Source organism: Neolamprologus multifasciatus, chromosome 20, assembly GCF_963576455.1.
Source record: "Neolamprologus multifasciatus chromosome 20, fNeoMul1.2, whole genome shotgun sequence".
Classification (NCBI taxonomy): Eukaryota; Metazoa; Chordata; class Actinopteri; order Cichliformes; family Cichlidae; genus Neolamprologus; species Neolamprologus multifasciatus.
In genome coordinates this window covers 20,468,241-20,494,538 of record NC_140458.1, presented here as the reverse complement: position 1 = coordinate 20,494,538, position 26,298 = coordinate 20,468,241, and the positions used below count along the sequence as shown (strand labels likewise).

The window sequence follows — 26,298 nt, the reverse complement described above, 5'->3', positions numbered from 1 at the left end:
TTTTTAAATCAGAGCTTAAACCTGCATTTGTGGATGGCACAGAGAGCTGTGTTCATAAACAGTGTTTTCTAGAAGTGTTTCTGACCCCATGTAATGATTTACGTGCCAGAATCGTGCTGCATGAGGGCCCAACTATAACAGGCATCCAGTATTTATTTTCAGACTTGTCCCTTGCACGTAGAGATGTGACATTCATAGTCTTCTTGATGAACATTATTCTGAAATGGATTCACAATCTGTAGGTGCGTTTTTTTTGTAGATTGGTGAACGGCTGCCTATTTTTCTTGGAGAAACTCTGAGATGTTCTTTTTATACCTGATCATGTTGCCAATTAACCTAATTAGGAGCAAAATCTGATTCCAGTGGTTTTTTATCAAACTCAACATATGCCAACAGTTTTTATGATTATGCTCAAACATTTGGGGTTTTTTTTGTTGTATTTTGAATAGAATATGGGTTTAAGATTTGCTAACCACTGCATCCTCTTTTTATTTACATTTGACAGTGTCCCAACTTTTTCATAAGTAGACTATGGATAGTGACAAACGTTTTGTCATTGTGGGAAAAAAAGTTAAATGTAGTAATGCTGCATTGAATCAGTGAAGGCTTCTCTCAGCTGTGAATCTCAAAAGCTTTGTACACATCAGTGGAATTGCTTGTACCAAAAGTAAAACGACTGCAGACAACAATACAAATAACCATTAGTTTAAAATATAGATATAAATTAAACTTGACTAAATCACAGAGTGTGATAGATGTGGATTAGGTTATTTGACAGGCTAGTGGTGGGTAGGTGATGCACTCTAACTACTTTAACTAATCATTTTTAAATATATTTGGTTGTTCTAAGATAGTATTAAATGGAAATAATCCATTCTCTGTTTTACTTTATGATGGGGAAAGAAAAGGGGCAGCTAAGGGGAACTGAAGGCTAATGAAAATACGTTAACAAACATTTGTAGCTTTTGTCTTACACAAAAGTTGCTCATGCTTAGGACCAGTCTCGTGTACAGCCAAGATCACCCTGAAATAACATCATTAGATTGCATGTAGTTTGTTGTGAGACTGTCACTGTTGAAGTTTAGCATTTTGTAATGATGAAAATCAAGGAAATTTTAACAGCAGGAATCCACTGGGAAATTTTAGGTGTAGGTGTAGTCATAAAAAGATGTTGGAAGACATGATTAAAAGCGTTGTTCCTTTGGGTCTCCGATGATGACTATTTGCAGCTCATAATTTATCCACATTTGATTAAAAGGATACGTCTAAGGATAAGCCTCCTTTGAATCATTTGCAGGGCTGGAGTGATGGGTGTGTGGATCACTGACAGACTGATGAAGCTGCTGAGTTAATGCAGGTGGATATCGATAAAGTGCACATGCTTGCGTGCATGGAAGCTTAGTGAGTTTTATGCCTCTCATAGTGGGTGATGGAGTGTACCCAAGCACAAAAGGTTGAGGACAGCTTAACAGGCTATTAATATCCTCCAAAGCTTGAAGTCTGTTAACACCAGTATCTAAAATCCAAGGCTATATCATAACATTTTGCGAACATTTCTCATTTATTTAAAAAATGTTGGTCTTCATAGTGATAACCTTGTCATATAAGTAAATCTGTATCATTTAATTTTCAAGCTGAACATTGGCTATGAAAAAAGAACACCAGTACACTAAAACCTCTGCAAATGGTGTCAAATAAATCCTGGTAATTTGTAATTCAATCTTTTTTTCTTTCTTTTTTTTTTTTTATCAGGGAGTGAACCATGACTGGTAATTGCTTAAAGCTTTTTAAAAATTTGATTTATGAAAATGTATTTTTGCTCATTTAAATAAACTATAATAAATAAATGATATGTATTTTCAAAATGTCAGAATTTACAGAATTCTAGTGTTTTACAGAAACATCAATAACTCTCAAGAAATGAATAAAAGAGGATATAAAACATGTTTTTACCTTTTGTATTACCTAATAGATCCCTAGGATCTGCTATAAAAGTTTGTCTCTATACACTGAACACACTTTGTACAAATTTGATATAATTATAAGATATCACTATTTTTGCTCTCACATTTACATGCTATGCTATGAATAGAGCTATGTTCAGTTGCATGTTCAATGACAGCAGAAAATGTCTTGATGCCTCAAGTCAAAGGAGAATGACCAAACTGCTTTGAGCCGTTAGCAAAGCAACAGAAAACTAATGCACAACCTGCTAACCCTTGAACAGCAGCAGAAGAACACACCAGATCCCATTCCTGTCAGAAAAGTGTTGGAGTGTTTACTTACGGAGAACAAGAACTCCATGGCGTAGCGACTGAGCACGGTTGGACTCCACAGTGAAATTTAGCATGGTGGGATTTGCACCAATCATGCAGACACGGTTGTCTTGCTCAGCCTCACGGAACATCCGCAACAGCTGATTGGCTATGACCCCATTCAGAACAGATATGGCCACCATCGGTATGACAAAGGACAGGAATGCATTTACCTGTTCAAAAAGAGAGAAGGCTGTAAACACTGGAGATTAGTGCTGACAGAAAAACTATGTATCTGGTTCACTAAGATAAAATGTATATATGTTATTTAAAAAGCAAACAAACAGAACAAAAACCCCCAAAACAAAACAAAAACCCAGTGTCCCTCGAGGCTGATGATTGGCCCTCCGCCATAATAGGTTGCAGATTAAAGATGGCTCCCGTGTTTCTTCTGTTTGCATCTATATCTATATAGTATATCTTTGGCCCATCTTTCAGTTTACTTCTTGTTTTATGTCAAGATTACCCGTATGGAAAATATATATATAAATCTTATAAAGTTTAAATCTGTCTTTTGTGAAACTAAATGTGTAGCTAAATGCTATACAGAGACACATGGAATATGCAAATTGCAGTACAGGCTTGAGGGCTTTAAATGCAACATGTTTTTCTGCCACTGGACAAAAATCCATGATAACCTTTCGGCATGTTGTAATTGAAGCGATCTGAGGGAGAATGGAACTCTTATTCCTCATGGGCTCTGTTTTTCAGGCTTTAGACAGGAGGTCATTCTCAGTTTTTCTTTCTTTTTTTTTCAGAGCACACCAGTTAATAGCATAAAAACTATATTAGAAGTAAATTGTGCTGGTTCGATGGATTTAGAATGGACCACAATGAGGCATCTTTAATAGAACAGAATGGAATTGATCTTTATTGTCATTGTTACAAAAACAATTAAATGCAGTTTGGCATCTCTCCATGTGTGAAGTAGTGTAAGTATTTACACAGACAACAACACAGACAAATTTACATTTACAAAAGAAAGATATGTCCAATTTCTACATTTCTACATTTTGTCACATTACAGCCACAAACATGAATCAATTTTATTGCAATGCCACGTGAAAGACCAATACAAAGTGGTGTACACGTGAGAAGTGGAACGGAAATCATACATGATTCCAAACATTTTTCACAAATAAATAACTGCAAAGTGGGGTGTGCGTAATTATTCAGCCCCCTTTGGTCTGAGTGCAGTCAGTTGTCCATAGACATTGCCTGATGAGTGCTAATGACTAAATGTCAGTACAAATACAGCTGCTCTGTGACGGCCTCAGAGGTTGTCTAAGCAAATATTGGGAGCAACAACACCATGAAGTCCAAAGAACACACCAGACAGGTCAGGGATAAAGTTATTGAGAGTTATTTGAGTTATTGAGAGATAAAGTTATTTTAAAGCAGGCTTAGGCAACAAAAAGATTTCCCAAGCCTTGAACATCCCACGGAGCACTGTTCAAGCCATCATTCAGAAATGGAAGGAGTATGGCACAACTGTAAACCTACCAAGACAAGGCTGTCCACCTAAACTCACAGGCTGAACAAGGAGAGCACTGATCAGAAATGCAGCCAAGAGGCCCATGGCGACTCTGGACGAGCTGCAGAGATCTACAGCTCAGGTGGGGGAATCTGTCCATAGGACAACTGTTAGTCGTGCACTGCACAAAGTTGGCCTTTATGGAAGAGTGGCAAGAAGAAAGCCATTGTTAACAGAAAACCATAAGAAGTCCCGTTTGCAGTTTGCCACAAGCCATGTGGGGGACACAGCAAACATGTGGAAGAAGGCTCTGGTCAGATGAGACCAAAATGGAACTTTTTGGCCAAAATGCAAAACACTATGTGTGTGAAAACTAACACTGCACATCACTCTGAACAAACCATCCCCACTGTCAAATATGGTGGTGGCAGCATCATGTTCTGGGGGTGCTTCTCTTCAGCAGGGACAGGGAAGCTGGTCAGAGTTGATGGGAAGATGGATGGAGCCAAATACAGGGCAATCTTGGAAGAAAACGTCTTGGAGTTTGCAAAAGATTTGAGACTGGGGCAGAGGTTCAACTTCCAGCAGGACAACGACCCTAAACTTAAAGCCAGGGCAACAATGGAGTGGTTTAAAACAAAACATATCCATGTGTTAGAATGGCCCAGTCAAAGTCCAGATCTAAATCCAATCGAGAATCTGTGGCAAGATCTGAAAACTGCTGTTCACAAACGCTGTCCATCTAATCTGACTGAGCTGGAGCTGTTTTGCAAAGAAGAATGGGCAAAGATTTCAGTCTGTAGATGTGCAAAGCTGGTAGAGACCCTAAAAGACTGGCAGCTGTAATTGCAGCAAAGGTGGTTTTACAAAGTATTGACTCAGGGGGCTGAATAATTACGCACACCCCACTTTGCAGTTATCTATTTGAAAAAAGTGTTTCAAATCATGTCTGATTTTCGTTCCACTTCTCATGTGTGCACCACTTTGTATTGGTCTTTCATGTGGAATTCCAATAAAATTGATTGGGGAGGGAGTGTCCAGGGTGTGAGGGGTCTTTGATGATGATGCTGGCTTTCTGCTGAAGTCTGCCAGTATAAATGTCTCTGAGGGGGGTTAGTGAGGTGCCAATTGCCCGCTCTGCTGCCTTCACCACCTGCTGCAGTTTCCTCTTGTCCTCCGCGGTGCAGCAGTTGAACCAGAGTGTGCAGCAGTAAGTCAGAAGGCTCTGGTAGTGGAACGGAAGCAGTTTCTTGCCTCAGGCCCAGTACAGTCTTTGATGTGCTTTCCCTACCTGGTGGGAAATGTTTGTTGACCAGGTAAGGTTGGCCGAGATGTGGACTCTCGGCCGCTTTCTACCCTTTCTACCTCCTTAAAGCTTTCTACCCTTTTGTACATCCTCCCCATCAATGTAGAGGGTGGAGTGCTTAGATCGCTTTGTTCTCTATAGTATATTATACGTATATTACACTTGTGTTGTGTGTATTTCTTTATTCATTAATATTTCAGTTTTCTTGCTCTAGACCACTGCAACATGTGAAATGGTGGAGCCAGTCCTTAGCTTTGGTAGACTACATTTGAAGATGAACAGGTGCTATGAAAAAAAGCTTGGATGAGATATTTGAGACACATTATTCATATTTTTGAGATGGCTCTGTGACACAGAGTGGGCTCTATATACCCTGATGGCTGACGACTGAAGTGAAGTTGCTGGAAATTTTGCACAAATCAAGCCGAACAGGCTTTCCTTAAAAAAAAAACTTTTATCAGATTCATTTTCAGCTGGCCTTAAGCAGATTCCAGTGGTGTGATTTCATTACAGATAAAAACCCTCACTTCACAGATTAGAAAATCTTTAGGGGTGAGGAGAAAGATTCAGAATTCTATCACATTAGGTTATGTATTTTCTGCTGCAAGCACTAGTATATGCTGAACTGGAAACTACAACACAGATTATATGTGAATCACTGGATAAGACTAGGTTGAAACTCATCCACTGGAGTTAGCGGAGTTACTCAGTGAGTCAGCTGTCGCCAGCAGGTAACTGCTATTCTTCATCCAGTAACTGGAGTTACTGAACTTGGTCTTTTGACTGTGTTTGTGCTCTTTTGTGGCTTTTGGAACATTTTTATTACACTAGCAAAGTACATGGCCCACTGTTGTGCCACAGACAGAAATTTAGTGCTTGGGCTAGAGTTAATAACATCATATTATAGTATTAGTATGATACCTACTGCTTTGTTACTTTGTTGCCCTGCACATACATGCTTTGTTACTAGCAGGTATTTGTAGGGCATACTTTGGTCTTTACTTACGGTGTTACCCCAGACCATTTGTACTTAAATTAAATTGCGTTCATGATGAATGATTTTTTTTTACTTGTTTTTATTATTGATTCTGTTCTTTCTTCTGTCTTTCAATTTTCATCTTTCTCTAATGATAACATTTATAAATTCTTTATTTTTGCTCATTCTTTATTAATTCTTTTAGTGCACATTATCTTGTAATTATAGACCAGGTCTCTCCTTACAAAACCACTTATCACTATTTTGTTTCTAGCTCACTCTGACGCTCCCGTCAAAAAGCATTATGGACAACCACTGGTTTGATTGTCCATAGAGAATATTTTAAAGAATCTTTCCATTCTCATAATGAGGCAGTGAAAGAATCCAGATCTTCTTATTTCACTAATCTCATAAATTGTAACAGGACAAAACTAGGCTATTATTTGAGCCTATTAGTATTTAATTTATTTATTTAGGACAGTGCATGTTAATGAACATAAATGTAAAAAAAAATTACATGAATGTAAACATGCCAGATTATAGCCAAAGGCTAATTTCCATCTGTTGTCCTTAAACATAAAAAAATAGACAATAATTCATAAAAAATCATCATTCATTCATAATAAAAACTCCATCACCAAACTTACACATACACACCATTCTGTTCCCAAATAAAACATTAAAACTATACAACTCATACATGATCACACACTTGATTTGTCCATAGCCAGTTTTTAACCTTTGCTTTAAACAAATTGAATGTCGAGCATTCTCTAATGGGTTGAGGAAGACTGTTCCACAGATGGCCACCCTTAACAGAGAGGACGTTCTGCCCAAATGCTGTCCGTCTGTGGGGTATAAACAAGTCTCCTCGGATTGTAGCTCGAGTGGTCCTGTCTGAGCTTTCTTTATGCCTAATAAACTGCTTTAGTGGTGGTGGAGCAAGGGAGTGTAAGACTTTATATATTAAACACACTCTTTTAAGTTTCACTAAGTTATTGAAGTTCAGTAATTTATGTTTTTTTAACACATGACAGTGGTGGTGGGAAGTCGGTTTTTTGTCAAGTAGTTTTAAACTTCTTTTATAAATGTTTTCAATAGTTTTAAGTGTTGTTGGACAAGCAAGTGACCAGGACATCAAACAATAGTCCATATGAGAGATGATCATTGAGTAAAAATACGTTTTTGCAACATTCATATTTAAATTATTACGTATATGATTAAAATTTCGATTATTAAATTTAAGTACCTGGGACACTTTATTTATGTGACTCTTGAAGGATAATGTTGGGTCTAGAATGACCCCAAGATATTTAAATTCTGGAGCTAATTCAAGCTCTACTCCATCCATATTAACAGCATTGTTTTGTCCCCACCTGAGCAGGCTGTCATACTCTGTGATGATGGCTGTAATACATTCCTTAATCAGTTCGTTAATAAGGTGATGGACTTGAGATCTAAAAGTTCCTCCCCTTATGAAGAGGGCCCTCAGCATCCTGAGTCAATTACCTTATTAGCTTAAAATTAAGCTAATAAGCCTTCATCTTTCTCATTAGAGAACAATTTGGAAGTCTTATAGTACAAGCATTTGGCCTTCATTGCTAACAATTATTAACAGTTCAGCTGTGTTCCTTTCGTACTGTACACATGCTGAGGTAACTCCTATACTTAAAAAAAACTTCATGCCATCTTTTTTGGTAATTATTGGTCTTTAAATTAAATTGCCATTTATCAGCAAATTATTAGAAACAGTTGTGGAAAGATCCTTATTATTTTGATTACAGATCTCTGAATGTATTTCTGCTGCAGAGGCAAACTGCACAGAAAGAGTCTGTTTGGCAATATCTGTTAAGCTGTTTGCAAAAAAATGCATCTACTTGTTTAAGACACATTCACCATTGGAAAGGGATGTAAAAAAGGTTTAGGTGGTTCATGGGATGTTCAGTACTAAGCAAATATTTTTTTGCCATTAGCTGGAATAAACCGCAGCACATTTTTTAATCTGTTAATTTAAGATTTAAATACTGATTTGCTGAAAGTGCTGAATGGTGTTCCAAGTTGTTCCTGCCTACATTGAACCTTGGCTTTAAGTGTGTATTTTCTTTTTGCATTGTTACTAGACCACGATAATTAAATGTTTGACATTTTCAAGTTTAAAATAAATAAATAAATAAATTGATAAATGAAATCTGTTTCTTGCTTGTTGAACCCAACAATTTTAAATTTTAGGAAGCCAATTTTGGACTTGGTTTTTACATGCTGCATCACAGTAGACATGAGGTCCCAAATTAAATGATATTACATGACCTCCTCCTTAGCAGTTGCCAGACACTTATCATGACTGCAGCAGACAATAGTACAAATACTTCCACAGTGTAACAGGGGTCTTTCTCTGCCATCAGGCTTGTGGTTACAACAATAGGACCGACTGAGTGCCACAGAGTCAGGAACAGATAGAAACACAAAAAATATATCAGATATTTTTGTTAATTTTTTAACAAAACAGGGAAAATTGCTTATTGCTACTAAACACACACTATATGCTAGTCTTGTGTTTGACAATAGAACTGAAACAAAGAGATGAAAAATTGACATACGCTCTGATTCAAAGGTATTTCAGCATCTTTTGTGATTTGCCATTCAATGAAACTTGAAATAAAGCCAAACATCACCCTGTATGGCATCACTCTCACTGGAACCTTTTCTGTTTTGTCTGAACATTTTGATGAAGTCAGTGAAAATATATATTGCCATCTCAATGCAAACTTATATTTCTATGGAACTATCTCGGATTATTCTTCTAAAGCAACCACTGAGTTGACTGGTGGAAAAGCAATAAGATTGGAAGCCTATTAATAGAGATAATGTGAGAGATAGTGATGAAACAAAGTATCTAAAAAGAATGCTGAAAACACAAGGTATTAAAAGCACATTCAGAGAAAAATTAGAGAGATGGAGCACAACAAAAGTCAGTGGGTGATATTTGGTGCTGTTGAAAACCTTTTTGCAACAAATGCGATGTTGTGCATATTTTATTTATTCAATTTGGCAAATGCATGAAGCAGTAGTTTGAAGTTACCGAGGAATGATGAAAACATCAACAGTTCCACTGAGAAATAATTCAAAAAAATCCTCAATAAAATTACATTTTAGTGCCAACTTTGATTTTTGGCCTAATAATTTTCATCCAACTGTGCTACCTTTGCTGTACACAAAATGGAGAATAAAGTCAGTATTAAAGATTAATGAGGGAAAATAATGAAAGGGTAAAAAAGAAGAAAGGGAGAGGAGGTGCTGCTTGACATCTTGCTGCAGCTGCTGTGGAGCTGCCTGTATGGTGAAAACATGTGCTGATGTCTGACTTGTTAATTTGTATGGATATTCGCTTAATCAATGTATGTGTAACAGCTTTGGCATCACTCCTTCCCAAAGGCATTCACTCTCCACCCACCACATACTCGCACAGAGGCACACAGCGATGCAGTTCTGTTGTTTTTCAAAGGGATAATCATGAATGAAAAATGTTAATGGTTTTAATGAACAGGCTGGCTGACTTCTGAGGTTCCCCCTGCCTCCTAGACAAGAATGACAGATTAAAGCTGATAAGGGGAACAGCAGAAGCGGTGCAGCAAATCAAACCCTTAGCTTTAGAGTGAGACCAAACTCCAGCTTTAGTGCGAAATTCTGGAAAGCCAAAAAATGGGGGCGAGCTAATGTGGATAATTGGGAGTAAAGTGCAAGAAAACTGAAATATTAGACATTTAATTATGATGAAACCTTGTTCTGACATTTGACACATGCAGAAGAAATATCAAACCTATCTGTCTACATACACTTTTTTTTTCAATTGTATTTCTTTCTCGTACTTTCTAATATGTTTTTATTTGTCTTCCTGTTTCAGTGCTGTTCACCGCGCCAAACCTAGTCTTACAAGATGAACTTTTACACATTTTCCATTTTGGCATACACATAAAAATAAAATCTATGACAAGGAGGGGCAGGTTGTAATCCAAGTCAAACTGTGGAAGTCACTATAGTCATGCTTCACTAAAATATAAGGAGGACCAATCAGCATCTGCCAAAAGCATACACATAAAAATAAGTTTTGCAGAAATTTCTTAAAAAGATTACAAAAGCGGGCTCAAAGAATGAAGAGAGGCAAATGAAACTCTGTAAATCAGTTCCACATTTGGAATCTTGTGGTCAAATTTGTATAAGTGGTTCTGCTTTCTGTTAGATGACATAACTGTCTTGATTATCATGAGTAGCTCTCTTTATGACCATGGAAGGATTATTTTAGTGTCAAATGCTGCATCAGGAGCAGATGTCCATGCTCCTATATTTCTTCAGGGTTCTTTAGCAAATTGTCATTATATCTTCTATTGCCTTTACAAATCATTCCGTTCATGATATTTAATTTATTTCCTGGTGTTCATCGCGCTTCCTTTTCTTTAACCCAGTAACGCCAAGTGTATCATATTTGATGAGCTTTTGTGATTTTTTTATATCCTGAAAAACCTGAATAAATTACAAAATAAATATTTAAGCACTTAACTGCACAAAAATGTTGGATGTAGCAAAACTGAACTATTTGATTTCTTCTTCTTTTTTTTTTTTTACTTGTCAGAGGGTTCAATAAAAACTCCAGTTTAAAAAAAAACAGAACTGAAATTTGTGGCAATTATTTCATGTTTACAGTTAAAAAATAGGTTTTTGTCTTGAATCAGTTTTACACATACCAAGAAAATAACCATTTGTTTACAGTTTTGTATTTCTGCAATTTCATTGTCCCAGAAACCCAGAATCAGCTTTGTAGATTTGATATCACGTCATCTCAAACACTAGCTAAGGCTCCTTACAGAGAATTCACGTCACACAAAAATGAGTCTGCATCACCACTGGTGAACATGTTCAGGTTTCTGTATTCACCTGCTATCCAGCTCACACAACAGTCGATTCTAGTGCATATGTCTATTTGTGGTGGGTCAACAAAGCAGGAGCTGCATGTCATTTTTTTGGACTATGGCTGGATGAGTCTCAGTGGTTAAGGCTCATAAGATGCTCAATGCAGTGCTTCACTCACATGTCTGGCTTCATGTTTGGACCATGGTTTTCCTTTCCCAGTCAAGGTAGTGACCTCCTACTGAACCATTTCACAAAGCTTTTTTCAAAACATGGATTTTTGCTATAGGAAATTGTAGCAAAAACTTAGTCAGCTGAGGCTCAATCAAGAATACAAGAAGTTCTCTCCTTAAAAAGTCAGTATTTTCAAGACATCTTGCTGTTACTCAAAGGGACAAAGTGAAGTGCCAAAATACATCAGATGTAGCATTTTTCCCTTCTGCTTGATAAGTGAGCTGGTCTGCTTCCTCCAATAGCTTTCAGCAGTTTTCTCTGTTCATTAGCCACCTCATGTGACAATAAATTACATCCGTGGTTAGAGATTATTTTGGCTTTGAGGTTTTACGTTTCAAAAGTGTCAGTGTTCAAAAGTTTAAAGATGCAAAACATCTTTTTCTCTTACAAATTCATCCCTATGAGCAAATCCATTCCAATTAAGATATTGCTGCGAATTTTAAATGCTTGTGCGACACAAAAATAATGTGTTATCACCAGAGCAGCAGATATATTGTAGTGTGCTTAGCTCAGATTTAAATGTGTGGGTGTAAACCCATAGTGTCTGCAAATGGAAACGTGATCTGACTGCTGAACGAGTGTGAAGGGGTTCCAGCTCGCGACAAACAAGAGGACTAATGCTTTTTTAATTCACATGTAGAACAGCCAGCGTTGTATGCCTCATGGAGAAAATTTTCACCTGGAATATCCATTAATATTCCATTAAAGCAGGAAATTGAAAATCAAAGGAACCTCTGCTAGATTTCTCATAATAACTGCAAAGTGAGCCAGAAATGGAAACAATGGAAGCATCAGCTATTATTCTCATTTTTTTGTCTCTCGACGCCATCACCTTAGTCACAAGACCCTTTACACTACTAGGCAAATACACTGACAGGCATGTATGTTGCTGAGAGCTGCATGGCTGCAAAGCTCGGGGAATTTTGCCTTAATAATGAATGATGGCCAGTGGGACAGAGAACACTCAGCCTCATTAGTTCTTAGTTCTGTTCTTAGACACGGACTAATAGTGAAGCCCTGACTTTAGCATTTTAACTATCAGCATTCACCTTTAATGGAATTACCCAAGAAGGCACCAACTGCAGACCATTAGAAAGAAGAAAAAGTTGATGTACTGCTACAGTGGCTTCAGATTTCTTGGGGAAAATGAGAATCAGAGTGAGCAGCAACATTTAGCAACGTTTGAAATTAAATTCAAGTATGTCCAGAAGATGAAAAATCACTGTGGTTTGTTGCCTGGACTTTTGTAGGCTTTCTTCTTCCTGAGTCTAACTCACTCGTGGTGATGATGATCCAGTTTGTGCAATCTTAGTTGCCATAATTTCTCACAAAATTGAACATTTTTAGAAACTAAGTATAATCTTTGAAATCTGTCACATGTATTTTAGCTTTTACCTTGTCTGCAGCATATTTCTATTTCTTGTCATCATCTGGTCCTTTTGCACATTGCCACAGATCAGCAGCTTATTGTATAATACTACAGCATTTTAGCTCCTTAATACTATTATACAAATATATTCAGGTTTATACGTTATATTCTGTTGAATTTAGATTGCATTTAGATGTTTATGTAACAGTTTTATATTACTGAGCTATGTTTAATGTTTTGGTTTCTTTAACAAAGAAATTTCTCAAGTTTTTGGCATAAATGATCCTATCTTATTAAAATAAACACAGACACCTTGGTACAAACATCACGCAGCCAAAGCCACACAGCTGCCCCTTGATACAGCTGAGTTTTGATCACTGTTCTTAACAGCCTCTTTAGATGTTGGCCCTGTGCAGCTCAGCTTTCAGCTTGGATCAGCTAGACAAAGCTCATGAGAGATGGCAGATGCTCGATTGGTGTTAACAGACTTGCTTTCATGTCTGTGAGCTGCCCCTATGGACAAAGCCGCGTTAATATTTATCTCTCTGGTGAGGTTTCGCATTTGTGCTACAGCTTGATTTATCCAGCACAAATATGGTGGTCACTAAAGTCATATACCAAAAACTAATTGATATCTATTATCACACCACCATTTTAAAAAAACTTTTAGTATTCTTTCTGGAACGTGTCATTTACTACATGGTCATAACAAATTTATGCAGAATGCAATCATGGTATGATTAGTGGATAAAAAACAGGCTGAACAAAATGTCCAGTCTATCCCAGGTAGTAGGTAAATAAGCTGGCAATGTCTTCAGTCATTTGATAAATAACTACAACTTAAAAGACAGTTTTATCAGTATGTTAGTAGCACAGGCTCAACAAAAACTGGTTTAGGAACCTCCATTTCTGCTGCGGCTGCAGATTGTGCTTCAGCACCAGTAGCACATATCATGAACACAGCTTACTTTAAGTGACTTTATTAATAATGAAATATTTATAGGTTGCAGTAGATCCAGAACTTCCCTAATATGGAAAGGCTTTAGCGAAGCTACACTGAAGTGCCAGACAACCTGATAAACCAAACACACTGTAGAAAAGATGGAAAGCGCAACCGTAATGTCACCCACTGTTTTCTGGTACCTGTTTGAAGAGTACATAACTAACCTGTTACTGCGCAAATGTACATTTTATTAGGAAATAACAAAACAATTAGAGAAAAGGGATTTACAGATCAGTTCCAGAAACATAAAAGTAATGACAATAGAGATGACAGTTTCACTGTCCTCAGTTATAATTAGATACTTGCTGTGTTTTCAACTGAACTGATAAACAAGGGATGCACTTCCAGCTAGGACTGAGAAAAAGTTGCCAATACATTTTAATGCTCCCACAAACTGTTATTGTCAACGACTGTTATATTTTGTGAAATGGTAGAAATTGTATTTTTTTTCTCTACCTCTCAGGGTCTCACATGATGAATGCTGTTTACCAGAACCAAATGCTATATGCTGTGTGCTCAGTAAACAGGCACTTTATCATTCTGGTTTCTGGACCCAGTGCATTCACACAGTAATATACTGCAAGCAGTGTTGGGGAGTAACGGAATACATGTACCGCCGTTACGTATTTATAATACAAAATATGAGTAACTGTATTCCGTTACAGTTACCGTTTAAAAAGGTGGTATTTAAAATACAGTTACTTTGTTGAAATAAATGGATTACACGGCGGTACTTCCGTGTTTCATATTGTGGCGGGTCAGGACTGTTTGGCTTTTGTTTGACAGCTACGTTCTGTTGTTCCAGGCGGCAGCATTATGGTTGCCATGGTTACAGGGTGACGCTCTCTCTCTGCGTGTTTCCTGGGTGAGAGAGGCCTTTTTGTTGTTGTTGTGCTAAGCTAATAGGCAGAATGCTACAGGTATAACTCTAAAGAATGTAGCATCATAGGCAGTGTAGTCCGTGCTGCAGGGAGAATGGACTGCCATACACGTTATGTGTCTGTGAGCGAGGGAGGGAGAAAAAGGAAAAGTACGAGCTGTCATCAAGCAAAAACGGGAGCTGGAAGCATGTAAATATAATAATAACCACTGCAGCCAAGAAGAGAGCCTGACGAGCCCAGTTGTAAGTAAGCTATTAAGACTCGACTGTACACCGTGTTCGTGTTTTCCTCCAAAAACAATAAGTTCCGTTGGAGCAGCCTTTCAACGCCTTTCTCTGTCTCTTGCAAGCAAACTTGACCCACACAACAAAGTAAAGCTAGTTTTCGGCTACGAGCCGACACAGAACCCACCGTATTAGCCAGAGGTCCCTTTACTACGGTTCGGAGCCGCGGACCTTCAGTAACAGTAATAAATCACAGCAATAGTACATTCATGTAGTTGTAAACAGCATGATAATATATTAAGTAATCCAAAGTATTCAGAATACGTTACTCTCATTGAGTAACGTAACGGAATACGTTACAGAATACATTTTGGGGCATGTATTCTGTATTCTGTAATGGAATACATTTTAAAAGTAACCTTCCCAACACTGACTGCAAGTGATAGCAGTCATTTGACCAAAAGGACACACAGCGTGGTCAGTAATCGTTTATAACACACAATGGTAAATATACAATATCTCAATCTCGACCTCATTTCTTTCTTTTTTTTAGTCTTTAGTTGGAATGGGCACGCTGCATCATGGAACCAGCTGTACGTCTTACCTTTCTATCACACAAAGCTAGTTTATCCCCACAGGGTTGTGTAACAGCATAATTCAAAACCTTTCTTGCTTTCTCAATGGAAGCATGTACAGGACTGCAGTGCTGTTGAAGAACAGAAGTTAATACAACTTTCATGTCTTCAGAACTACTGCATCCATTGTGTTATGCATCTGTCATTTTCTAAGGAAACACAATCCATATTTAAAAGTGTTATCAGTCACACTATGCTAGGTTTTTACAAAGAGAATAAAGTAATCATGGAGACAATAATTATCTCTGAGCTTTTCAGTCTGTCACCCTTACAAAGACTGTTTATTGTTTACCAAAGAGTCTCTAATCGTACAAATAGAATATTTTTCTGTAGTCAGTTAGTGGGCAGTGAGATATGGCAAGAACACATAATGCATGGCAGTTTTGTTTGGTTCAACGACATCAAGGATGTGGGGATTTATTTACTTAAGCTAAGAGCATTCTCGGGCTCTTATTACAGACAAAAGCAAAACACAGAAGTGTCACAGAGAAGATGGTCAGTTTTCAAAATAAAACACCCCAAGCAGATTAAATGCCCTGAAATGTTCCCAGTGTGATTAAAAGCTACAACCAGTCCATTTCCAGGGAAACTAGATTGGATGTTTCTATAGTCAATCACATACCTTGATACTGGGAACATGCAGACATATAATATTAATATCTTTAATAGGATAACCATTCATTTTGTTCTGTTTTAAGTACATATAAACTTCCCTAGCAATAGGAAGTAGCAAGTAACAATTAGCAACTGGTGTAAGCTAGTTAGCAACTTAGCAACTGGTTGACTTAAAAGCCAAATAGTAGGCTTTTTAATAAAATTTTCAAATGCTTTTTCCTTTTTTTCAGGAAGATAAGATGATGATGAATTTCCCGAATGCTTTTGGAGTTGAATAAAAAGTGGACATTAGATTCAAATTAAGTTACATTTTTGTGGATCTCAGTTTTGATGAACTGCAAAATTTGGCACTTGTCTTGGTGGATGATATGTTTGCTGAGTGACCTTCTGATTAGCGATGGTAATCAACAAACAAAATGCTTCAAAATGGGTTTACTTATACTTTTAGTTTATTATTTTTGCTCTAAAACCAGTGAAATTAGATAATTTGCAAGGTGTTGGAAAATAGCTCCTGCTGATATCTATAACCCAGATGTGGTGAGTAAAGAAATCAATCTAGTTTTGAGGAGCTCAGTAACAACATTTTGAATTTATGTGGATTTCTATCAACTTCTGCCAGTCAGTAAATCTTTGGTGAGTCAAATGAGAGTTAATCAGGCTAATTCTCAACATGGAGGCCATTAAACCAAATGAAGTCTCTCTTCCACAGCATGTCTTTATCCTGTTTTTCTTCTCTCACCCCAACCGGTCGCAGCAGATGGCCCCGCCCCTCCCTTATATTAAAAGGGAGTTTTTCCTTCCCACTGTCGCCAAAGTGCTTGCTCATAGGGGGTCATATGATTGCTGGGTTTTTCTCTGTAAAATCAAAAAATCAAATCACTTTTATTGTCACATCACATGTGCAGGTACACTGGTACAGTACATGCGAGTGAAATTCTTGTGTGCGAGCTTCACAAGCAGCAGAGATGTGCAAAAATACAATAACATAAAACAAGCAAAATATAAGAATGGCTAAATCTGAGACTAATAAATATATGTACAATATATAATAGTATATGCATCACTGGATGTGTATACTAAATATGTTTTCTACGTGTGTGTGTGTATACATATTTTACAAATTAAATAGAGTAAGCAATAAAATAAAATATATAAAAATATACAGAGGTTGGCAGTTGGACATGTGCAAAACAGTGGCATTAATGTACAGTCTGGAGTGCATAACTTTGAAGTTCCAGTAGTGGAGGTGAGGTGTCTATGAAGTGTTCAGCAGTCTGATGGCCTGGTGGAAAAAGCTGTCTCTCAGTCTGCTGGTACGGGACCGGATGCTGCAGAACCTCCTTCCTGATGGAAGTAGTCTGAACAGTTTATCGCTGGGGTGACTGGAGTCCTTGATGATCCTCCCTGCTTTCCTCAGGCACCGCCTCCTGTAGATGTCCTGGAGGGAGGGAAGCTCACCTCCAATTATCCGTTCAGAACACCGCACTACTCTCTGGAGAGCTTTGCAGTTGTAAGCGGTGCTGTTGCCATACCAGGTGGTGATGCATCCAGTGAGGATGCTCTCAATGGCACAGCGATAGAAGGTCCTGAGGGTGCGGGGGCTCATGCCGAATCTTTTCAGTCTCCTGAGAAAGCGCTGCTGTGCCTTCTTCACTGTTTTGTTTGTGTGTACTGACCACGTAAGACCCTCAGCCATATTTACACCAAGGAAGCGGAAGCTGCTCACTCTCTCCACAGCAGCGCCGTTGATGGTGATGGGGGTGTGTACTTCTCTGCACCTCCGGAAGTCCACTATCAACTCCTTTGTCTTTGCGACGTTGAGGGTGAGATGGTTGTCTTGACACCAGTGGGTCAGGGCGCTGACCTCCTCCCTGTAAGCCGTCTCATCACCGTTGGTGATAAGACCCACCACTGTAGTGTCATCCGCAAACTTCACAATGATGTTGGAGTTGTTAGTGGCCGTGCAGTCATGGGTGTAGAGTGAGTACAGGAGAGGGCTCAGTACACACCCCTGTGGTGCACCAGTGTTCAGTGTGATGGGGGATGAGGTGATGCTGCCTAGTCTGACCACTTGGAGTCTGTCAGACAGGAAGTTAAGGATCCAGCTTCGAGGGAACGATGGTATTGAATGCTGAGCTGTAGTCTACAAACAGCATTCTCACATACGTGTCTCTCTTCTCCAGGTGTGACAGGGCAGTATGTAATGTCAGGGCTATGGCATCATCGGTGGACCTGTTGTGGCGGTATGCAAATTGTAGAGGGTCCAGTGAGTCGGGTAGTGCAGAGCAGATGAAGTCCCTGACCAGCTTCTCGAAGCATTTGCTTACGATGGGGGTCAGGGCTACAGGTCGTCAGTCGTTTAATGAGGAGATGGTGGAGGATTTGGGTACAGGATCTATTATTGTATCTATTATTGTATGATCTACTGTACAATATAAAGCACCTTGAGGTGCCTGTTGTTGTGATTTGGCGCTATATAAATAAAATTTAATTGAATAGATCAGCCTGACTTAGATTCGGTCAGGGGTGTCCAACTCCAGTCCTCAGGGGTGTCCTGTCCTGCAGGTTTTAGATGTGTCCTTGATCCAACACAGCTGATTTAAAGACTAAATGACCTCCTCAACATGTCTTGAAGTTCTCCAGAGGCCTGGTAATGAACTAATCATTTCATTCAGGTGTGTTGACCTAGGGTGATATCTAGAACCTGCAGAACACCAGCCCTCGAGGGCTGGAGTTGGACACCCCTGGATTAGGTGCTAAGAACATCTTAATTTGAAACGACTGCTTCACTTTTGAATCTATAATGTACACTCGCCTTAAAAGAACTGATCTGAAGATGATGGTTATTTTGAGAATTTCTCATTTCACAAAATGTTTTGGGTTTTTTACCCCCGTTGGTAAGCTCTTCTTTACATCTGTCTCCTTTTCCTTTCTCATATCTAAAACTGGGAGCAATTGGAGTAAAGAATATGAGAGGAATACAAAATGATAAACGAAGAGGGAAACAACATGTGACAAGAAGAAAACACAAGTAATGCAAAGTCTGCTAACTACAGCTGTTTCTTTCACTTTTGCCTATCTCCTACTGAGAAGCCAAAAAGACACAAAGAAAACGTCATCATTGGAGGCCAGCTCATGCTCTGCTTTGCACATATATTGTAAATTTTTATGAAATTTACAAAATTAAGTTTTAAAGTTTAAATTTAAGAAACTGTATGTATCACTTGACTGGGCCATCTGTTCTGTACCAATTTTATATCTGCAACTCTTTCATGGTTGATCTGAGTTATGACCTTCTTCAATTCTTTTCAGTTTACTTAATCCCCTGGCATTCAAACTTGCAGTTTTTTATATTCTCTCACCCCCAGCAAAAACTCTACTCTACCATGCTGGGGGAGTGTGAGGACATTGAGTCCAAAGGGACCATACTACTGAGGCTGCTCCAAGGAGCTGTGGCTGCAAGATGGTTGGTGCCTGTTGTGATGGTAATGCCCAAAATCAGATGATGGACACCAGAATGAACGGAGCCATCAAGCTGAAGAAGGAGTAATATTAGGCTAGGAAGCAGCTGATGAGCACATTTTACATTTTGTTTGGAAGCCTTTTTTTATCAAAAGTTCTGTTAATGGTATGGTATCCAAGTTCAACAAGCCAGTACTATTTTTTATATGAATTCCTTCAGTATTTACCAGCTAACATACATTTCTTCTTTGGCTTAGATTTGTTTAATTGCTGAGGCCATGGTCCTCAGCCGGAATAAGGTGGAGTGCCCACTCCGGGTCAGGGATGAGTTCCTGCCCCAAGTGGAGGAGTTTAAGTATCTTGGGGTCTTGTTCATAAGTGATGGGAGAAGGGAACGGGAGATTGACAGACAGATTGGTGCTGCAGCCACAGTGATGCGAATGCTGTACTGGTCCATCGTGGTGAAGAGAGAGCTGAGTGTAAAAGCAAAGCTCTTGATTTACTGGTTGATCTACGTCCCTACCCTCACCTATGATCACGAGCTGTGGGTAGTGACCTAAAGAAGAAGATTGCGGATAAAATATGAGCTTCCTCCAAAGAGTGGCTGGCCTCTCCCTAAGAGATAGGGTGAGAGGTTCAGCCATCCAGGAGGGGCTCAGAGTAGAGCTGCTGCTCCTCCACATAGAAAGGAGGCAGTTGAGGTGGCTCGGGCATCTGACAAGGATGCCTCCTGGGCGCCTCCTGGGTGAGGTGTTCCGTCATGTCCCACCGAGAGGAGGCCCGGGGGCAGACCCAGGACATGCTGGAGAGATTATATCTCTCAGCTGGCCTGGGAACGCCTTGGTGTTCCCCCGGATAAGCTGGAGGAGGTGGCTGGGGAGAGGGAGGTCTGGGCTTCTCTGCTTAGGCTGCTGCCCCCGCGACCCGGCCCCAGATAAGCGGAAGAAGATGGATGGATGGATTTAATTGCTTTGGTTAATTCGGGACTATACTAAATACTATAAAATGTTACTGAATTTTCAGCCACTGTTTTCTAAGTGGTATGGCAATCAACTTTTTGTTTCATCTTTGTCATGTTACTGGCAATGGTTGTGACAGCATTGCAATTCCTAACTAAGTGGTCATCGATACTGTCAAGTTTAGATCAAAGCTCTAAATGAAGTGTCTTTAGTTCCATTAGCACCGCTTTCAGATCTGCCATGTTACTCAGAGCTTCCTTGTAATGTTCTGGCAGAGAAGTGTTGGTTTTTGAATTTTTTGAGTTGCAGGTGAAAATATCATAGTTTTTGATTACATGGCTTGTAGTCCAAAGCCCTTTGAATGGTCAACAACACTAGAACAGCATTACAAAAATATGAGCACATTGTATAATTCAACTGGCAATAGCTTAAAATGAGGTAGAAGGGAAGCCTTTTTTAAAAACCTAAAGAAAAAAACTTGTCATCTTTTTGTCCATCCATCCATCCATTCGCTTCCGCTTATCCTTCTCAGGGTCACAGGGGGCGCTGGACCCGATCCCAGCTCTCATAGGGCGAGAGGCGGGGTCATCTTTTTGTTAGATATAAAAATCAAACTTAGATATAGAATAGGACATTTTTCAGGGGAAAGATTAGCCAACCATGGATATCTGGATCTGGTGTTGAGACAACAAGTTTTTGAGCATAACAGTATCGTCTACTATAGCAGTGAGGCTTTAAACCAGTGCAATCACAATCCATTACCTATATAACTCAGTTTACAAAACGTCACACTCTGCTGCACTGTTTGTATATTTCTCTTGACAATTTGTGAAATTATAATAGGGCTAGGATGTCTGATACAACCAGCTTTGATCAAATATCTTATATAACTGTGATAGAGTTCAAACTATGGTTGCTTATAATCAAGTAAGTATTGAGGTTCAATAGCAGGTCCACTATTTTTCACTTTGTATATAAATTATGCTTTACTGTTGTACAGATCTTTCTGAGTAGGGCTTGATAATATCCAGACTAGAAAGGCTGCAATGAAACCGAATGTTCATTGTTCATTGAATGTTCATTAATAGAAAACCTAAATATTGATCTTTGAACACTATTATCAGTTTGCTCACATAATAGTATTCAAACTTTTGGATGGTTTTCCTTCTTTTAGAATGTAGAAGGGTTTTTATTGGCAAAAAACCTTAGAACAGGGATATTGTTTATATCTATGTTGCCTCCTCTTCGGTTCACTGTCAACTGTGTATCATAGCTTTTTCTTTTCATATTAAATGCACAATCTCACTTCTCCCCAAAAATCAGTAAAAATCTCATAAACACATATTTTATCCACAATAAAAGAGAGTGCCTATTACATGTTTAAATTTAGACATTTTGCGGAAAAAATATTGGGACATATTGGGACAGGATTTGATGGCAGCAACATGTCTCAGAAAAGTTTGGAAGAGGACAACAAAGGCCTAGAAAAGTAAGTGATACTAAAAAAACACTCACATAAAAAGCTTGCATCTCTGGTGGTATGGGGGTGTATCAGTGCCTATGGAATTGTCATTTTACAGATCTGGAAGGGCACCATCATTGCCAAACGTTATAATGGTTGCCTGGATGGGAGGAACATATGCTTTACCACCGTCACACTTGCATCATAGGATGCAAGTGTGTCCTTTGTGTCTTTTTACTCCTTCTAAATCCAGTATTCAAGTATTGTTACTATGTTTTAGTTATTTAAGACTGTCAATATAACTGGCCTTCATGTATGAATATGTACTATATTGCCAAAAGTATTTGCTCTTGTCTGCTTTTACATGCATATGAACTTGAGTGACAGTCCATTCTTAATCCATAGTGTTTAATAAGATGTCGGCCAACCCTTTCCCAGCTATAACAGCTTTCCACAGGTTTTTTGTCCAAAATGTCTTGGTATGCTGAAGCATCAAGAGACCTTTTACTGGAACTGAGGGCCAAGCCCCAAACCCCGAAAAACAACCACTCACTATATACCCCATCCATCAAGCTTTACACTTGGCACAGTGCAGTCAGACATGTACCATTCTCATGGCAGCCACCAAACCCAGACTTGTCTATCAGCTTGCCAGACGGAGAATCATGATTCGTTGCTCCAGAAAACACGTCATCACTGTATTTGACACTTAGCATTGTGCTTGGTGATGTAAGGCTTGGATGCAGCAGCGATGGAAACCCATTCCATGAAACTCTCTACACACACTGTTCTTGAGCTAATCTGAAAGCCACATGAAGTTTAGAGGTCTATAGCGATTGACTCTTCAGAAAGTTGGTGACCTCTGTACAGTATGTGCCTAAGCATCCACTGACCCCACTCTGTGATTTTACTTGGCCTACCGCTTCGTGGCTGAGTTGCTGTCATTCCCAATAGCTCCCACTCTGTTATTATACTATATTATAATATAATATAAGCTAACTGTGGAATATTTAGTAGTGAGGAAATTCACATCTGGATGTGTTGCACAGGTGGCATCCAATCACATAACCATCCTGGAAATCACTGAGCTCCTGAGAGCGACCCCTTCTTTCACAAATGTGTATAAAAGCATAGGATGCATAGGTGCCTGATTTTATACACCTGTGGCCATGGAAGTAATTATAACACTTGAATTCAATGATTTGAATGTGTAAGTGAATACTTTTGTCAATACAGTGTGTTAAAATTTGTATCTATTTTATCTATTTTGTGAATTTTATGAAGAGAAGCAGTAAACACTGCTTCTCTTCATAAAAGATCTTCTTTTATGAATCTTCTTCTTTTATCTTCTACTAGATTCTGATCACAATAGATCAGAATCTAGTAGACCACAATAGAAAACGGGCAGTGGCGGTGGTGGCATGCTGTTTACAACCAATTGAGAGGCCGTTTATCTGTTCTACGAGCACAGTGGTCCCATAATGGCCAGTTTGAGGCCATTATGGGAACACTGTGCTCGTAAAAATAGGAGCTTGTAATAGTTCTCTCTCACTCTCAGCAGGGAATAATCCAAATATTTGTATCAATGTTGACATAGTTTAAACAAAACACTCTGCAGAGGCTACATGCCACATGTCATGTGCTGTTTTATAATTGTATGCAGACCCAATCCCTGACGTAAACAAATCTGTTTTTTGTCTGGTGTTATGTCTAACATCCTTAAAGCAGAACCCAGAGAAATACAAATATGCTTTTACACTATTTCAAGTATTATAAAATTTACAACGCAAATTGAGAGATTTGCTCTCTCTTTTTTTTCACAATAAATGTTCAGTACCAAATAACTTGTCATAAGTTTTAATTCTTATGGGGAGGTATCAGAGAAAACAAAACAAAAACAAAAGCCCTGAGCTCCATTAGAAGAATATATTTTTTAAGTCACTGCACAATATGAGAAGGTATGGCTGACTTTTTAAACTGTAGACCAAATCAAAGTACCTGGTCTTCAGAACTTGGTGGCACACAAATGTATATAATGTATATAATATAATGTCACCAAAACATTTTTCTGTGAAGCGGTCTTTGGTCTCAGTACTTTCTGTCAGCTCTGTGGTTAAAGACATAGTCAGTGACACTATAATAATTATGAGAGCTTATGCTTATAATTTATAAGTGGTTCGAAATTACACATTTTAAACTTAACTATATATTAATGAACTCCTCCAAAATAAAACCAGTATCAGTTTTTCACATGAAGACACATGAAGAAATCAGTCGTCAACATTTTCACCTAAAAAAGTTTAATCAATAAAAGTTCCTGCATCAATGCGACCTAGCTAACTTTGAAGTTGGCAATGGGAAACAAAGTTTATCTGCCTTAATAAGATATTATCTTTTTTGATGACATAGGTGTGTCTGTTTCTCTATTGCAATGATTTTACTTCAAGACTCTGCTGCAGTTCTTTATTCTCCATCATGCACATGGCGTGGAGCAGATACATGCAGAGAGACGGAGAGGTGACGTAATATGAAGAGCACAACTGTTCCCTCTAAATTATTTTTTGTTAAGGAGAGAAAAGAAGAAAGGCAGATGGTGGTGGATTTTTACAATGACGGAGGATGGAAATGGCTGTCGTGAACATGTAATTTAAGAAAAGGAAGAAAGAGTAACAAAAGAGTAGAGGAAGGTGCAAACAGGTGGACTTCATCTTATGCAGATCTGCAAGAGACAGAAGAAAGTGGACAAGGAGAATTGATGGTGGAATGAGGAAGTACAAGAAAGCACTCAAAGAAAGAGGTTAGCAAAGAAAAAGTGGGATAGTCAGGGAGATGAAAAAGGAAGAGAAGATTACTGTGAGGCAAGTTGTACGGCAAAGACAGAGGATACGCAGCAGATTAGGACGCATGCTGTTCCAGGATTTTCCAGTTCATTGCAGACTTGAGCCTTGATGCTTATTATTTTGCTCTTCAACAACCTAACCAATTTCCTCTCATTTGAGGGTGATCTTAGGTCATCTTCCGGACACTGACAAAGTGGTGACACATTTTAATAACTTGTTCTTATGCAGATGTCTAGAAATGACCCATTAGGCCTCTGGAATGACCTTCTGAAAGCCCTGATATCAACCTTACTGAAATTTTGTGGCCTCTACTACCAGGAAATTAACTAATTTAATTCTACCAATTATGTCCAAGAAAAGGATTCTAATATTCAGCCAGAGTTATGTCAGAAGCTTGTTTATGTTCATACCAAAATTGCCTAATTGAGTTGCAAATTGCTAATGGACATTTAACCAAATATTAGTGGGAGTGTTTGTGTACTATGACCCTGTGTGGATTCCAACTTGTGCACCCAAATCTTGTTTTTTTTTCCAAGTTATTAAATATGTATGCTGTGCAATTCATCAATCATTTAAAATGTAAAATAACACAACATTCATGCCTATGATGAGTGTGTGCAAACCTTTGACCACTACTGCATATCTTCTGTAGTGATTTAATACTAGCCACAAATAGGATTTGAAGTGACTTTGATTATGTGAACATTTTACGAATAGAAATCAGTTAAATATTTCTCACATGCAGTACAGACAACGCAAGACATTGGTGATGAATCTCCATCTGATCCTTAAAATTCCTATTGTGGGAGGAAGGAATTACCAGGAAAATAATCGTCAACCCTACACAGCTTGCTTCTTCCAAGCAGTGTTGGTCAAGTTACTTGAAAAAAACACCTGGTGCAGGTGTGCCGCTGCGGTCAGTGGAAGAATCCGCGAGTTTCTCTGTGAGTTTCCCATTACGTCGTAGCGCACTCGGTGCTTGCTTGGAAATTTAGGGGTTTTTTTCGCTGTAAAAAGAAGTTTTCTTCCCACGCACAACGGACACTAATGTTTTTGTCACTTTTTATGGAATCAAACTAAAAGTAACTCATGCTCACATTCTCTTCCGCACTCTGTATATTGTCCGTTGTTGATCTGCACACAGCTGTTGTCACGAACGTGGCACTTGCTTACGTCACTGTCATGAGACATTCTCGCAAAAAATCACGGTTTTAGTAACGCAGTAACGCAGCGTTCCTACGGGAAAGTAACGGTAATCTAATTACCGTTTTTGCAATAGTAATTGTAACCAACTTTAAGGTATAAAGGTGAATTACAGCGCAATAATTACTTGGGCTCGTAATAAGACCCTGGCCAGAATCAGAAGACACCAAATTCGTATGGAGCCAAAGTATTGAGCAGCAATAATGACCTGGACACAATGTTAACTTTTGAGTAGCCACTCTTGTATTGTTACAAGGTATAACAGATATTTGTCCAATTTGTACTGCTCTTGCTCCTGATACAATACAGCACCGAGCCCAGTGGTACTGGCATCAGTGTGCAGTATATAGGGTTTCTGGGGGTCAGCGAAGGCAAGTACAGGGGCAGTGGTGAGACTTTGGATGACTGACTCAAAGGCTTGCTGGCAAGCTGGTGTCC

General features: G+C 38.7%; 1 protein-coding gene across 1 annotated transcript in view; it reads right to left on the bottom strand.

Moving 5' to 3' along the window:
* Positions 1-26,298, bottom strand: part of ntsr1 (neurotensin receptor 1 (high affinity)) — a 77,023-nt gene that overhangs the window by 34,883 nt on the left and 15,842 nt on the right. The window contains exon 2 of the mRNA XM_085145557.1: positions 2,287-2,488. Coding sequence (XP_085001683.1) covers positions 2,287-2,488 — 202 coding nt within the window. The remainder of the gene's footprint in view (positions 1-2,286; positions 2,489-26,298) is intronic.